The sequence below is a fragment of the Equus przewalskii genome, chromosome 1 (genome assembly GCF_037783145.1).
Source record: "Equus przewalskii isolate Varuska chromosome 1, EquPr2, whole genome shotgun sequence".
Classification (NCBI taxonomy): domain Eukaryota; kingdom Metazoa; phylum Chordata; class Mammalia; order Perissodactyla; family Equidae; genus Equus; species Equus przewalskii.
In genome coordinates this window covers 146,503,116-146,517,730 of record NC_091831.1, presented here as the reverse complement: position 1 = coordinate 146,517,730, position 14,615 = coordinate 146,503,116, and the positions used below count along the sequence as shown (strand labels likewise).

Here is a 14,615-nt window from a genome sequence, read left to right as displayed (position 1 = left end):
AGTTTAACTGAGTGGGGCTCGGGTTTTCCTCTCTGCCTGCCCCCTCATGCGGAGCGGGGTGTCTGAGGCGCCTGCTGCTTACCTTGGGCCTCAGCTTCCTGGGGCAGTGCTTTCATTCAGCCACACCTAATGGGCGCAGAAAGATAAAACATTTCTTAACTGTTTCGGTTCCTAGGCATTTAGAACTTCCCAACTTGCTGTAGCATAAATTGGATTTAAAGGACAAAGATAAAGGCCTTTGAAATGAAGAAATTAAGAAAAAAGGTCCAGATGCAGAAACTGAAGAGTAACTGAGATGCGCTGAGGGGAAGGCGCAGCCTGACTGGGCAGAAGCGCCATTACAAAGTGGTGATTGAGAGACACCCCCGTATTTTACTTTCTGTGCTTACGGGACTCACTCTGAGTATGGGCCCCCCACTGGATTTACTAAGGTCACACAGCAGACCCCTCTAGGCCCAGAGAATCTTACCCTTCCTTGGTCTGAAGACCTCTCTGACAGCTGTGAACTTTCCCCCCTAAAAATGCAGACGTATGCACAGAAAAGATTTTGCAAGCCATTGCAAGAGGGTCCACTGACTACCCTCTCCTTCCCCCGACAGAGGCCAAATCGCTCTGTATACACTGCCAACGTAGAAAAACCAGATTTTACAGGAGGGAACGTAATGCACATTATCAGGGTAGTCAGCTTTCTTAGTCACAATCAATGGATCACTTATAGACACGCACAACGCTTTTGTTCTGAGCCAAGTCAGACACCCCCCAGCCCTAACAAAACAAGCCTATCTATCTGGGAGTATCTGGTGAGTGGAAACTTTGTACATTATCCTAAACCTTTCAAGGGAGTTGCATGGAAGTCAGTTAACAGGGCCCCAGGCTCGCACTGCTAGGTGGCCCAGCTACTGGTACAGCTCTGCCCTGTCAGTGCCCACCTCCCGCCCACCTGAGACTTTGCCGCCTTCTACAGGGAAGAGTCGGTGAAAATAACTAGACGTGAAGCCCTTGGTAAAGAAAACAGTTTATTTTAAAAAGCTCTAATGTTCGGCCCTGTGCGTGGCCCCTGGATGGAGGGAGGGTCGAGAATTACTTCCTGCACAGGGCTCAAGGCAAGGGAGGTGCAGGGTAAAGCCGGGTTTCTGTCGGGCAAGTGCCACCTCATCTGTTGTGCATTTTTCAGAAGACGGCAGTCCAGCTCCTGGTGGTAAGCAGACTCCCAAGATTCATGTTTTAACTTTACTCACAAGTTAAGCAAGAGTCATTTGCCTCTGTCATGATTTCCCAAACCACAAAGTTTTAAGAGATGCTGGGATAGCAGCAAGTGGGGCTCGCATCCTGTGTCGACAAGCCCATACACATCATTTCATTTAGTATCCAAGTTATAAATGCCAGCTCTTCTGCTCCAGGACTGGAGTCTCTAGGCTTTTCCACCAGTATCCTGAACCAGGTGAACCCTCCTCCTTCCTCTAGGACTTGGGTGGTGAGCCTGCAGTCGGTGGGATGCCAGGCAGCCACACGCTTCCTTCGAACGTGAGCAGGAGGCCTGATTACAGACTCAGCTACTCCTGCACCAGCAAGGGTCAGCATGGGCACTTGGGGTGGTGCTGGGCTCTGGGGCCTCCTCCTGAGGCACAGTCAGGTGGGTTCCAGGGTCCTGGTGAGACACCTAAGGCAGGGCCACTTCCCAGCCCTAGCTCTGGGCCAGCACAGTCCCCCGGTTTGGCTGCACCAGCTCACAAGCTCTTAGCTGGGGTTCTGGCACGTGGGGCTCGGCTAGAAACAGGTTGAACAGTGTTGCTAATTCTTCAGAGAAGTCCTGAAATAAGCAGAAAGATGACAGAAAAGGCAGACACATAATTCTAGATGGTTCATCCTTTCTACTAAAAGTCAATCCCAAACATCAAGCCCTAGCTCCCCAGTAAGTAGACGACCCAGCTGTCTTATTTCTTCCCGACCGCCTTCTACGTTGACATTGACTTGAAACCTTGTCTCATCAGTGTTCTGGGATGCTCACGTTCCGGCACAGAGAGTCAACTCTGATGAGAGGCTCAGAACCATCTAGTGAGTACTTATCATCCTCTGCTACGTAATTAACGTGCACATTATTTCATCTTGACAAACCCTAAATTATTCCCATTTTATAGACGGAGAAACTAAGATTACTGAGCCCTACATCACAATAATATTAAGTACTGGCCGAAATCAAAATCCAGGTTATTCTGATTTTAAAAACCCATACTCACTATGCCACATGCTTTTCAACTACCTGCCTTCCATCTTCCCTTCCTCCACTGACACAGTCCTTCATAAATACTCAAATGTGAAGAAGGGCCACCAGAACAGCCACTCCATTTCAGGGTGGCCCTGAAGACACTTGACAAAATCCCCTGAGCTTTGCAAAGATCCTAAGAATACCAGGCCCCATCACTTACCCCCTTTCAGGATAAAAGGGACATGAGGACTCCTTACCCCTGGCCACTGGGCCTCACGGAGGCTGCCCAGGCAGGCCTCTATCTCAGTCTGTCCCATGAGGCCTTTCTCTACCAGCTCCCGGAGCAAGAAGAGCAACAGGTCCCACTGCAACACACACAGGGGAGGAGGTGAGTGTGGCCAGGAGGGCTACACAGTGAGTGACCTTGACTGATACAAAGGACAGGGAGACTAAGGAGGAGACCTGAGATTAACTAAGGGAGTTTACTTTACTTTAGCATGGAACAGAAAGGGGGAGGAATAAAGGAAGAAAGCAGCTCATAGTGTTTGGGTGACGGGTGGGCCTAAGAACATGACTGCAGAGGGCTCAGAAGCCTGCCTGCCCCCATCTCTTTGGCTCACCTCCCTGGGCCGAGTGTCTGCCAGAAGCCCCACGTTTCTTGGGCTCAGCAGTAGCTGCAGCGGAACTGGCACCTGAAAGTTGTCCTTCCACAGGGAAAGCAGCATGTGCAGGAGCCTTCGCGCCTGCCCTCTGTCCAGCTGGTGCTGTGCCGGGGGCCCTAGGACAGGAATTTGGTCTGCAACTATGGGAAGAGAGGAAAGCCAGGCTTTAAGAAATGGAGACAGGGGCACCTGGCTGGCCCCTAGGAGGATGAAGAGCAGAAGAAAGCTCCCTGTTTCCAATCTTGCTTGTACCTAACCCCAAGATTTGGCAAGAGGGTCATGTGACAGGGCGCCATACCAAGGAGGGATGCTAACTCCACAGAGCACTTTGCCAGATGCTGCTCGGCAGGTGGGCACAGGAACTGTGGGGAGAAAGGAGACCCTGGACATTAGCATCATCCTTAGAGCAGCAGCCCCAATCCAGTGCAGCTCTGGTTATCAGGCACTGGACAAGGACACACAAGAACATCCTGCCACGTCTCACCTGGCGACACTGCAGCATCTGGCCCAGCTGGCCTAGGAGCTGCTCCAGATGCTCCGGGGACACACCCTCCTCAGGGTCCCTGGGCCCCGCAGCCAGAGAAAGCACATCCTGGAGAGAGCAGGGGCGGGAGCAGAGTGAGACCTCGTGCCAGGCTGGGGCCCAGGAGGCCACAGAGAGTGTGTCTTGGGGTGGGGATGAGCCAGTGGAGAGAGGCAGAGGAAAAGGAAGACAGGGCCCCTGGGGTGAAGTCACCGGGCCAAGGTGCCCTTAGACTTGGGCTTGGGCAGGACAGCACAGCCGGGAGAAGCGATCGAGTGACAACAACAGAGGGAACAAATGGAGCAGGTAAGCTGAGGGGACAACGTCCTGCCAGAGAGCTTGAGAGATGTAATTTGTTTTGGGACAAAGGTCTACCTAGCCAATTCCCAGAGAGTATCTCATTCTGAAGGCCTTTAGGGGAACCGTCCTACTGTACATACATCGTAACATTTTCTGTCCTTTGTGCTTCACTGTTCATCTCAGGAGTCGAGGTTTCCGTACAGAAACCTGCTGCATATTGAAAACCAGTAGCTAATGGCCTCTCAGCTTTTTCTTCTCAATTCCTACATACTTTCTAATTTTAGTCATTCCTTCTTTGTCCCTAGTCCAAATCTTTAGTCCAACACTAGTACCCTAGACCAGGGCCAAACAGTAAATTGTTTAGGCTTCACAGGCCATAAGGTCTCAGCCCCAATTACTCAACTCTGCTGCTGTAGCACAAAAGCGGCCCTAGGCAATTCGTAATGAATGGGTGTGGCCGTGTTCCAATAAAACTTTATTCACAAAAATAGGCAGCAGGCTGGACTTGGCCCCTGGGGTGTGTGCTGACCCCTGCTCTAGACGGTCTGAATTTTTTTAATCAAGAGTATTGATAGTTTATTTTTACTGCCAGTAACTAAACAAGCATGACCTCCTGCATAGGAGAACATTTGTGAAATCACATCCCAGTAACAGGGTGACCGCCCTTCCTACCACCCTAGACAGCCATTCCCTACCTACTCCCATCACCATCTGCGTGATACAGATTTAGTCAAAAATTTTCACATCTACCTTTCACCCTCCTTGGGTGACTCAAGTACCAAAAGTCAGAGAAGATTAATTAAGAAAATCATTCAGTTCAGCTTCGCCCTACCCAGTCCCACTGAGTCATGGGTAAGACAGGAACTAGCTGGACAACACAGAGCTGCTACACAAATACTGGAGTTGATGTGAGAAAGGAGGGAGACCAGGAAAAGAGCAGGGAAAGGGAGGAGGGGAGCCAAAGGGAATAGGGGAGCTGTGTACTTTTATCTCGGAGATGAGGTGGGAGGGGAGGGGAGCATGGTGCTCACAGGCACGGGAGCAGCCCCTCCGCTCCCCCCGGGCGGCCGGTTCAGGACCCTGGGCTCGAAGCAGGCGACTCACTGCCGCCTTCACCTCTCTCCTGATCAGCGCTGCAGGTCAAGGGAGAAACGGAGACGGTCACCAGAGCAGCCCCGCACAGGCTCCCCATGCCAACCCGTGCCCTTCACCTTTTCCAGCTGGCTCTGAGTCCCATCTCCCCTAAAGGGCCGCTTACTTCCGGCCAGTCCACTTTTGAAAAACTTGGTCAGCCATTCCCCTCTCCTGGACCTTACCTGTGATGTTGGCTGACAACCAAGCACAGGCTTTCTCTGTTGCAAGCCCCACAGCGATGTGCTCTGCGCTGCTTAGAACCTGTGACACAGGAGGACTGCAGAGTCAGGGTCCAAGGGACAATGATGAATGCCCAAGTCCAGGACTGGCCCACACACTGGCAGCAGCCTCACGCGTACACCCACGACTCAGCAGTGCACCCCTCCCACCACCAACTGGCCAGCCTGCCAGCTCCAGGCCTCCTCCCTACGTACGGCTGCGGGGGTCTCCTCGGGAAGCAGTGCCCGCACAGCGCCGGGGCTCTTCTTCTGGCAGAACCTGAAAGGAGAGAGGAAGTCAGTGATCTTTCAGCCTGGCTCACGGAGGGAAATGCCCTGAGTGCACCATCGCCTGAGCCAGGAGGGCTCTACCTCGGGGGAAGCACGTCAGCCCTCAGGCCCCACCCCAGATGCCGGGAGGAATGGGACACCCAACCACCTGTGCTTCCAATTCAACTTTGGGCTTTGGGTCCCCAAAATGCTAAAGCCAAAGAGATGAGCCTACAGAGGAAGCAAAAAGAGAATAAAAAAAGGGGGCGGGGAGAGGACACAGAATAAAGGATATGAGTGAGAAAGAACGAAAAAAGGTCAGAAAAATAAAGCTCAGAGGCGATGAGAGGGTCCAAATAGATTGGCATCTCTTACTCCCGCCCCTGGGTCAATGCCTGGGCCCCGTGGGGGCACAGCTGGGAACACAAGCTCTCCAACAGCTGGGCTGGATCTCCCCCTTCCTGTCCCTGCATCACCAGCTGCTCTTGAAGAAGCGACTCTGCCTGGCGCACCAGATCTGCCACCAACGTGGCCCTGCAGCAGGGACAGCAAGGTTTGGAGGTGGTTGGAAGGGTTGAATCGGAAAGGGGCTGCAAATTCAAGGAAATCTGGTCAGAAGTGACTTCAAGGATGTTAGCAAAGTTAGCCCCCCACCCCTACCCCCGGCTCTCCCACCCCCCAGCTGACTGTCCTCAGTTTGGCAAAAAGGTGTTGAGTTAAAAGGGGAAAAATGATAAGGGAACAAGACTAGGACCCTCAACACCTCCATTGGCAGCCCTCAGCACACACTCACTTGATATGTTTGACACAGTTGGAGCCAATTCTCTCCGCCACAAACTCCACAGTCCTGCGCAGGGAGGGTGGCTGGTTGTGGAAAAAGGCTTGGGCCAGCTGTGCCTGTGCAGAGGAGGGAGCGGTGGAGTGAAGGGTTCCCACTCTCTTCCCCGCTGGGCAGTTCCCTACCCCCACCCTGCCCCTTACCTGAAGCCCCTGAGTGGTCCGGGGAGGCTGGGCTCCCAGGCTGGTGGTGGTGGTGGGGGTGATTTTTCTCACGAAGCCCCCACTCCGTGCACTGCTGCCTGACACCCATGAAGCGAGCAGTTTGCGGAGCTCTCCTGCATCAGAGAAACCAAGTGCTTAGTTCCAGAACCTCCTCCCCCATCACAAGCATCTTGGACTTTAAGCATTTGTGGAGTAAAGAGGCTGAGGCACCTGGGGAGTGCCTAAGAGAATGACGTCTTAGGGTGCTAGGCTCATGGGGGGCCTTGTGGGTACTCATGAAGGGACAGGCCAAGGACCGAGGACCCTCTGGGGGGGAGACCAGTGTCCTCACCGATATAGGGGCAGCAGGTGTAGAGCAGGTGCTGGTCCACCACAGGCATGCCGTCCTGGGGGAGAGAATGGGCCAGAGTGGGGAAGGCAGGCAGGCTTCTCTTCCCTCCCAGTGTGCCGGAAGTGGGACAGCCAGGTCAGAGAATTAAGTAAGAGTTCAGTCTCTAATCCTGGCTTGTCTCCTGCTCAGCCATCCCAGGCAGCCTGCCTCCTTGATTCTCGCGGTTCCCCTGGCTCTGGCTGGACCCCGACACTTACCAAGCCATGCTCGGAAGCTACTGTGTCCACCTCAAAGGCTTCCAACTGACCCTCTTCCAGAAAGAACAGGTCCTCAGGGACTGTGGGAATCTGGCAAAAGAGCAGGGCAGTGCAAGCTCCAGTCAGCACTTCAGAGACTCAGCACACCTCCTACCTCATGGTTGCAGGGTTTAGGGACCTGGTTCAAAGCTTCCCTCTGAAGTCACGGTAATTCCCACACCTCCTCTGAACCTTCGTCTTCTGGCCTGACTTCATTCAGACTTGAGACATTCTCCCTCCCCTTCCCCACCTGCACCTTCACTGCACCAACCTGGAAAAGCCAGCCCAGGACAGCAAGGAGCAGCAGCTTGTTTAGAAAACACATCTCCCCTTCGCCTTCCTTTGACAAGACCAGGCTCCTAAAAGGTAAGTGACAGAACTGGATTTACGCAAAGAAAGAAATGGAATGGAGTAAAAGAAAGCTGTCACTGGGAAGCTGGTTCTCAAAAGCAGATCTAAGGCTCTGCTGTTGTGAGGTGACCAAGGTCTCCTCATCACCCCTCCCAGACATGTACTCCCCCTCAGCTGGGCCACAGGAGCAGAAAAGGGCCAAGGAAAGTGCAAATAATTGCACGCGCCTTTCCTTGGGGACCAAATCCTGCCTCTCCTCTGAGGGTCGGTTATGGCCATGGTACCATACAGGACGCACAGGCTGCTCGAGCCTCTTCATCGAGAGCAGCCTCAGCGACGTTCTCCCTGCCCCCTTCGCACAGTTGGCCCCTTCTCTACTCACCGATGTAGGTGTAGCAGGAGAGTGAAGACGCTGCGGTAATAGTCCAGCATGGGAACAATGTGGTCGGCGAGGGAAAGGAACTCCACCAGCCAGGGCACTGTGAGCACCGCTCGGCGAGCCCGCAGCCCCTGCTGCAGCAGAGCCAGCACGTCCAGGGCCGGGGGCACCTGGCAGGGCCAGCGCTCAGTCAGTGCGTGGGGCCCAGGGGGCTGGGGAACACCCTCTAACTCCAGTGCCTTGCGGCTCCTCCCAGCGCCCTCCTTACCAGAGCCCCCATTCACCTGGCTCCTCAGGGCCAGAATGGAGTCCTGGAGCTCACGGGTCGGGGGTGGTTCAGGCCCTCGGTATGGCAGGAAAGCCACAAAACCCAGAAACTTAGCCAGAAGCCTCAGGCTGAGCAGCACCACAGCAAACTGCCTCCGTTCACCCTGTAGGGGATCAGGGAAGTAAAAGGTTCTAAGCATAAGGTTTCTAGAATAATTCCAAATCGGTTACAGAGTTTCTTGAAAAGCCCCCTCCCTTCCCCCTTCCCTCCTAGGTCAGAACCCTGTCAGCTCCCTTGCTCTGCTCTCCAACCTGCCAGTCCACGTCTGACTCCCCATCTTCATCACTAGGCTCAGGCTGAGGAAGAGCCAGGCCATTGAGCTCCCGGATCTTCAAACTCAGACTATCCATGAGATGCTGATTAAACTGGAAGCTGGAGGGGGAGCAAAAAGAGAAGAAAAAAGGCACTGGCAGAGGCGTATGAAGAACCAGAACAGAGAAGAGGTGCTCCAGACAAAGGCTTGGCAGGGTAGAGAGGGGAGGCCAAGGAGCAATGAGGTTACCTACGTGGGTGAAAGAATGAGAAGGGAAATGGAGGCAGGAAGTGTGAACTGGAAGGAGCCCAGCCGTCACCCAGTCTGCTATATTCCAGCAAAGGAGAGAGAACTGTCTGCCCGCTGGGAAGACAAACCTCTCCCGGCCTCTGCCTCACTCCCTGCAAGACACAGGGCACCTTTACCTGCTGGCACTCAGGATGAAGTCCCTGAAGAAGCCCTGACAGCCTGGGAAGGTGGGGGGCGGGCAGGGCCCCCCGCTGCTTTGAGGGGCCACAAGCCGTTCCTGTAGGCGCCGCAACCGCCCCAGCTTGTCAGCTCCAAGCATACTTAACACATCTGGAGCCTCACCCAAGACAGGGCCCCCAGCACCACCAGGACTCTGACACATCTGGAGCAAGGGGAGGAAAGAATCGAAAAGCCAGTAAATTTTTCTGGAAAGAAGGACTGAACAAAGGAAGGAGGAAGTAATGAACATTCATGGAATGTCAACCATGTCTTGGGTGCTGTAGGAGGGGATTATATACTTGTTTTACACATGAAGAAACTAAAACTGCGAAGTTAAACATTTGCCTAGGATCACTAAGAGCTAGGATTTGAAACCAGGCCTGCCTGAGTCCTAAACCTGGGCTCTTTCTACCATAGCACAAATCAAGGGAAGGAGACAGTGAGAGGCTCAAGGCAGGCAGGGGTGCGGGGGGCAAGAGCGCTCTGGCTCCTCTCCAGCTGCCTAGGTTTCAACCACCACCCAAGGAGCAGAACTCCTGTTCAAACTCCAGCCCAGGACCTGCCGCTGCTTGCCCCTTCCCGCAGTGCCAGCCATCACCTGGCTGCCTCCAATGCCTACTGTCCACTGTAGATTAGTCTCCTGTGGGGCCATTACCTGGAGAAGCTGTTTTTGGAAAAGCCGAACAAAGTGGCTGTGGCTGCAGGCTGCAGAGAGTTGACCCATCATGGCTCTAAGGAGTAAGAGACAGGAACAGAGCGTGAGGGGACAAAGAAGAGAGAGAAAGATCTGAGAGAACAAGCCGATCCTTGCGCCTTTCAGCCCTTTACCAGGGCCTGGGGAGACCTCTGCCAGAGCTGCTGGCACAAGGACACAGGAAAAGAAAAGGGACACTGTCCTCAGCACCAAGATCCCTCAAGTCTAGGGATACATTTAACCAAATAAGAAAAATACACCCTTCCCATCTTTAGTCTACACTGAGCGCCAGTGAGCTTCATGACCAATGTGGAAGGGAGATCACTGGACAGAGGATGTTCTCGCTGCATCCTAGTTACCCAGCTGTGCAAAGTTATCAGAATTGCCAAACTAGACGATGGAGAAAAAGGTGGTTGGAAAGGGTCTAACTAGTGACTTGGGCCAAAACCCAAGCATGCTGGAACAAGAGCTTTGCACTTTTCCAAGCATTTGCAATCACAAAACATGTATGAGTTGTTTCTGAGTGGAAGGAGCTGGAGAGACAAATCCCTTTTGAGTAGAGGCAGAGCTGATAATAACTGGAGAGATTATGGAGGACAGAAGATAACAGCTTTGGGCTGGAAGGAGCGGGAGAAGAGCCTTCCTCCCATTGGCTACCCAGGCCCCACTAAGCTGCTCATGCCGGAAGCAGGACAAGGCGGCCAGGGTGTGAGCACCTACCTGATCCTGCTGCCCAAGCCCTTCTCAAAATCCCAGCCAGGCTGCTCATGGTGATCTTCCCACTCTCGAAGCACCTCATAAAACACATCCCTGAGAGACACACGAGAATGCCTGATCGCCTGAGGCACAGCTGATCCAAGTCATTCCCAGCCAATCTAACTCCTGCCCAGGAGCGCCTTCCCTAGCTTGGAAGAATAAAGGACAGGGCTGTCTAAGCCCCGTTCCTCATCCTCCCCACTGTTCTCTACATGATGATAACGCTCCAGACCCAGGAGCAGCACACGACATGCCGCACGAACTTCTGAGGGCAGTGAAACTTGGTCCAGCTCTCTCTTGTCTGAGAACTCTGTGACCAAAGTCATATACCTGTGAGAAGGCTGCTAAAGTCAGAGGTCCAAGTCCATGGGCATGAAACAGAATGAAGCTACGTGGTCCTTATGATGGTTGGCAGGAAGGGGCTGGTGATGCTAAAGCACCACCTGTTAGTGCCAAATTCCTAGTTTCTATGAATACGACATAGGCTGCCAATCCCAGAGAAAATGCTGCCTCATCTCCTCCCCAAAAGTTCCCTTTTCTGGTCACCTCTGTTTTTTAAAAGTATGAAAGGCTCGGTCACTGGAGAAGTTGGCACGATTGTCAGTTTCCGGCTGAAAGGAGACAGCTTGAGCAGAGGGTGGCATCGCCAGGGAGACCTAAAATATGGCAGTGACATTAGGAACTGAAGCCGGCAAAGTCCACACTTAGAAAACTTCATCTCCGCATTCCTGCCCAGAGTTAGCCCACATGATGCTAGAGTAGTGTGAGCTGGGCTGCCTGGACTCTGAGGCTGGAAGGGCCAGGTCCAGGCTAGTAGCCGTCTAAGATGGGGTCACTACCTTAGCAACGCTGCTCTCGTAGGCAGCTTGAAGGCGGCCTTGCAGAGCAGGTGAGAAGCACAGCAGCCGCTCATTCTCAGCCAACAGCTTCAAGGTCCCTTTGTCCAGACAGGAAAGAACTCTACAGGGACAAGAGCACATACGACTGAGGATGGGACACAGACTGTAGGCACCCAGAGCACTATCTGGGGCGTGGAGCAGGTATGTAAGGCAAAGTCGTGGGCCAAGGATTAAAGATGATGGAGGCAAAGGGGGAGGACATGTGACCTAGGGAGCAAGAGTGCAGGACAGGAACATTAGACATAAACCCAAAAGTCAGCTGCCAAGCCCACAGGGGCAGTGTGATTCTTTCAGGAGCTAAATTCAGTCTTGACACAAAACTAAAGGTCACGTGTAGGAAAAAGTCCAGGGCACTGCATTTGTGTTAAGCACAAGCATGTACCCCGAGTGGCCAGAGAACCAAGTGGACACTGGGAATAAGGCTCAAATGCCCCAGCTCGGGAAACTCACTGAAACTGATGCTCCAAAACCTGCACAGCAAAGAAGACACAGTCATGGACGCTCTGGAACAGTGGACTTTCCAGGGAATCTAGAAGGATTGTACCAAGCTGTCTGTCAGTTAAGAATTGTTCCATCTCCAGACCCCATTTCTCAAAAAGAGCCTTGCTCACCGACCTAAAGCTCCTGGACTTGGTTCAAGGTCACTGTCCTTGACGGCCACCATCCTCCGGGCAGTAAGGAGCTGAAGGATGAAGAAAAGCTCCAAGAAGAGGTTTGGGACCAGGTTCTCTGGATATAAAAAGCACCATCCAGAACCAAGGCTCAGTTCCATGTGCCTTTTCAACTCTCCTGCCCTGTAGCTCTACAAGCAGCTCCACTCCGCGCCCTGTGCTCACTCACCTGCAAGGCATGAAGAGTAGATAAGGGCTACCAGTTCCAGGCGCCGGTGGGAAGACACTCCAGCAGGGTCCGCGGGTTCAGCGGTGAGGTTTCCTATCCGGCTGGGGAGGGGAGACCCTGACTCTGGGGTGGGACAGGCGGGAGTAGGTGACTGCTGCAGCTGCTTGGAGCTATGGAGACAGAGAGATGTCATGAGCGGTCAGCCTGGCTTCCCCTCCACAGCCACACTCCGGTTCCTCCAGAGAGGGCAGTCACAGCCCAGGAAACAGACCCAGGGGTCCCAGGGGGCAAGTCAACCTCCGGGAAAAGCCCTGCAGATCCCCACAGGGAGGAAGCTGACATCCCAGGGAGCGGCAAGGCCATACCGCTCCTTCCTGAGCATCTCCCGCTCCTCTTGCAGACTTCTGCACCCTGGGGGAAGGCCATGGCCCCAAGGGCTAGTGTCCAGGACTGAGGGTTGGGAACTGGGGACACAGTTGATTGGGGGTGAGGTGAAGCAGGTCTTGGGCTTGGAGAGTGACCGCTCTTCGCTCACCGGAGTTGGGTTGATCCTGCGTGAAGGCTTCGTCCTGCTGAGAGTAGCCACAGGTCGTTCTCAAATTCCCATCTTCAAGCACGGCCCCTCCAGCCCCACAACGGCTGGACCCTGTGCCCAACGCCCCTCACCGCTGTGCTTCTCTCACTCCCAACCTTCCAGCCAGCCAGCCAGCCCCACGCTCTACTGCGGGGCGCCCAGCCCTAAGGTGCTGACTCCCCATCCCCCAGATGAGGGCTGATTCTCACCCTGCAGGGCCGAGGGGAACCGAGCCTACGGGAGGGAACTCCTCCAGGTTGCTGAGGTTTGGTGGATCAGAGCGCGCGAGGCTGGGGCTGCCGGGGCTGCCAGAGCCCCGAGGCCTCCGGCTCGCGGCCCAGGGCAGGCCCTCCCCGCCGGCCCCCTCCTCCAGGCCCGCGGGGCCGCGGCCTCCGCGCTCGCGGGCCGGCCCCGGGCCCCGCCTCCTGCCCCCGCGGCGGGCCGAAGGGGCCTCGGCGGCGGGGCTCGGGAGCTGGGTGGGAGGGAAGAGCTGGCTGCGCGCCCCGCGGCTGCCCCGCGGCGGGCCCCCCGGCCTCCCTGGCAGGGCCGCCGAGGAGCCCGGGGCCTTGGCGGGGGTTGGGGGGCCCTGCGGGAGGACGCGGCTGCTCTGCTCCCTCAGGAAGTTCAGCAGGAACGGCACGAATTCCTTCCGCAGCGGCCGGAGCGGGCTCAGCGCGGCCGCCTCCCCGGGGTCATCCTGGGGGAGGAGCGGCGAGGGGCGCGGGTCAGCTGCCAGCAGCCGGGCCGCAGGGCGCGCTGAGCGGGCGGCCCGGGCAGCGGCCCGCGGCTGGAGCACACTCGCCCGGCTGACAGCCAGGCCCCCGAGACGAAGGGCAGCGGAGGGCTGGGATCTCCCGCGGGAAGCGGCCTCGGGTCAGGCCTGGGGGCGTGTCGGCGCTGATACCTCCGAACTCTGGGCGCTGCGCGCGATCCACCGCACGGCGGCCGCGACCGACACCTCCTCTCGCAGTAGCGACTCCAAAACGGCCGCCATCCCGGTCGGGACGCTCGGAGGCGACTGCGCAGGCGCGGGCGCGCCACCGGCCTAGGAGGGGCGGGGCCGGCGCCGAAGGGCGACGGTTGGGCAGCGGGCCGGAGGGGCGGGGCCGTAGGGCGGGTCGGGCCCGCGGCGGCGGCGGGGCTTCCCCAGGCCGGAGCTCAGCCGCCGCCTGCCGTCAGGGCCGCGGCGCAGGCCCGTGGGCCGCGAAATGCAGCCGCACGGCTGTCGCTGGGGCCCGCCCCGGCTGCCCTGGCCCGAGGCGCGACCTGCCGGGACGCGGGGACGCGGCGGGGCAGACCGAGGGCCGGGAGAACGGCCGGACCGTGAAGGGGAACGATTCCCGGGAGAGGCAGCTGCCTGCATCTTCTGCGACAGGCGCATTCTTTTCTTTGGAGAGTTTTGCTTTCTAGAGTCAACCGTCCCCACCCTCAGGATCTTAGGATAAGGCAGCCTAACCTCATTTTGACCTTGTCTTTCCAAAGGCTGGGTTTTCAATGCCGGGGTCCACACGGCACCCCTGGTTTCCCCGCACTCACCATCAGCTGATGACCCTGTCAGACTTGAAGACCGAACCCTCGCAGGAAGGCTTTCCGTGATCCTCAGCCCCTAACTCTTCATCCCGCGACAACCCTCAGGCCGCCCTGCGCACTGAAGCGCTTGTCTGTATCTTGGCCTCCCTTACACCTTGTAATGATGGGTTTACACCGGGTTGGTATTTCAACTACTTTGCAGTTGAGAGGTTAATACGCACATTCATGATTAGCTTCTGGGAGCGTGAGTTATTTCGGAATTTATTTCAAAAACCATGAAAGTCAGCTCTTTGGATGTTGCTGCTGTCTGAGAAATGAAGAAAGGGAACCCAGGGAACCCAGGCACAGGAAAACAGATGGCGCTACCTCCCGGGCCAAACCGAAGCAGGAGCGTGGGAAGCAGCGGCCGCGCGAACGCGCCCGAGGGCTGCTCTGGTTCAGAGGAAGGTCACAGGCGGGAGGGAGAGGCCGGCGGGGAGCAGGCATCACTCTAGTGCTACAGAGGGTGTTTCCCGCGGGGAAGTACAAAGTACCTCCAGCCGGAGACAGAAGGATGGCCTGAAAAGGAGCTTTGAACACTTCCCATTATTACACGGGGAAC

The 14,615-nt window shown here is 55.8% G+C and overlaps 1 protein-coding gene across 6 annotated transcripts; it reads right to left on the bottom strand.

Moving 5' to 3' along the window:
- Nucleotides 1-1,003: 1,003 nt before the first annotated feature.
- On the bottom strand, nt 1,004-13,543 carry CDAN1 (codanin 1). 6 transcript variants are annotated; one of them, XR_011529288.1, is made up of 28 exons: nt 13,389-13,519; nt 12,694-13,181; nt 12,276-12,482; nt 11,911-12,080; nt 11,686-11,799; nt 11,521-11,599; nt 11,011-11,131; nt 10,718-10,827; nt 10,136-10,225; nt 9,377-9,452; nt 8,679-8,884; nt 8,252-8,372; nt 7,957-8,103; nt 7,676-7,842; nt 7,214-7,301; nt 6,904-6,993; nt 6,647-6,701; nt 6,295-6,428; nt 6,107-6,210; nt 5,689-5,847; nt 5,260-5,323; nt 5,008-5,086; nt 4,723-4,824; nt 3,353-3,460; nt 3,167-3,230; nt 2,827-3,008; nt 2,464-2,571; nt 1,004-1,810 (listed from the first exon to the last, which is right to left on the bottom strand). XR_011529288.1 is itself a non-coding variant. In XM_070583008.1 (28 exons), exons 1-28 carry the CDS (start codon nt 13,476-13,478, stop codon nt 1,685-1,687), a joined length of 3,696 nt encoding a protein of 1,231 aa, XP_070439109.1. In that variant the 5' UTR covers nt 13,479-13,543; the 3' UTR covers nt 1,004-1,684. The 6 variants fall into 6 exon arrangements, 4 of the variants coding, with proteins under 4 accessions (XP_070439109.1, XP_070439099.1, XP_070439088.1 ...); XR_011529294.1 differs by having other exon boundaries at nt 2,827-2,984; XM_070583008.1 differs by having other exon boundaries at nt 4,676-4,824; nt 13,389-13,543.
- Nucleotides 13,544-14,615: the final 1,072 nt, after the last annotated feature.

Coding starts and splice junctions, on each gene's coding strand:
- CDAN1 (XM_070583008.1), bottom strand. CDS start 13,478: ATGGCGGCCGTTTTGGAGTCGCTACTGCGAGAGGAGGTGTCGGTCGCG. Junction 8,885..9,376: donor TCCAAAAACAGCTTCTCCAG/GTAATGGCCCCA, acceptor CCCTTGCTCCAG/ATGTGTCAGAGTCCTGGTGG. Junction 5,848..6,106: donor AACTGTGTCAAACATATCAA/GTGAGTGTGTGC, acceptor TCCCTGCTGCAG/GGCCACGTTGGTGGCAGATC.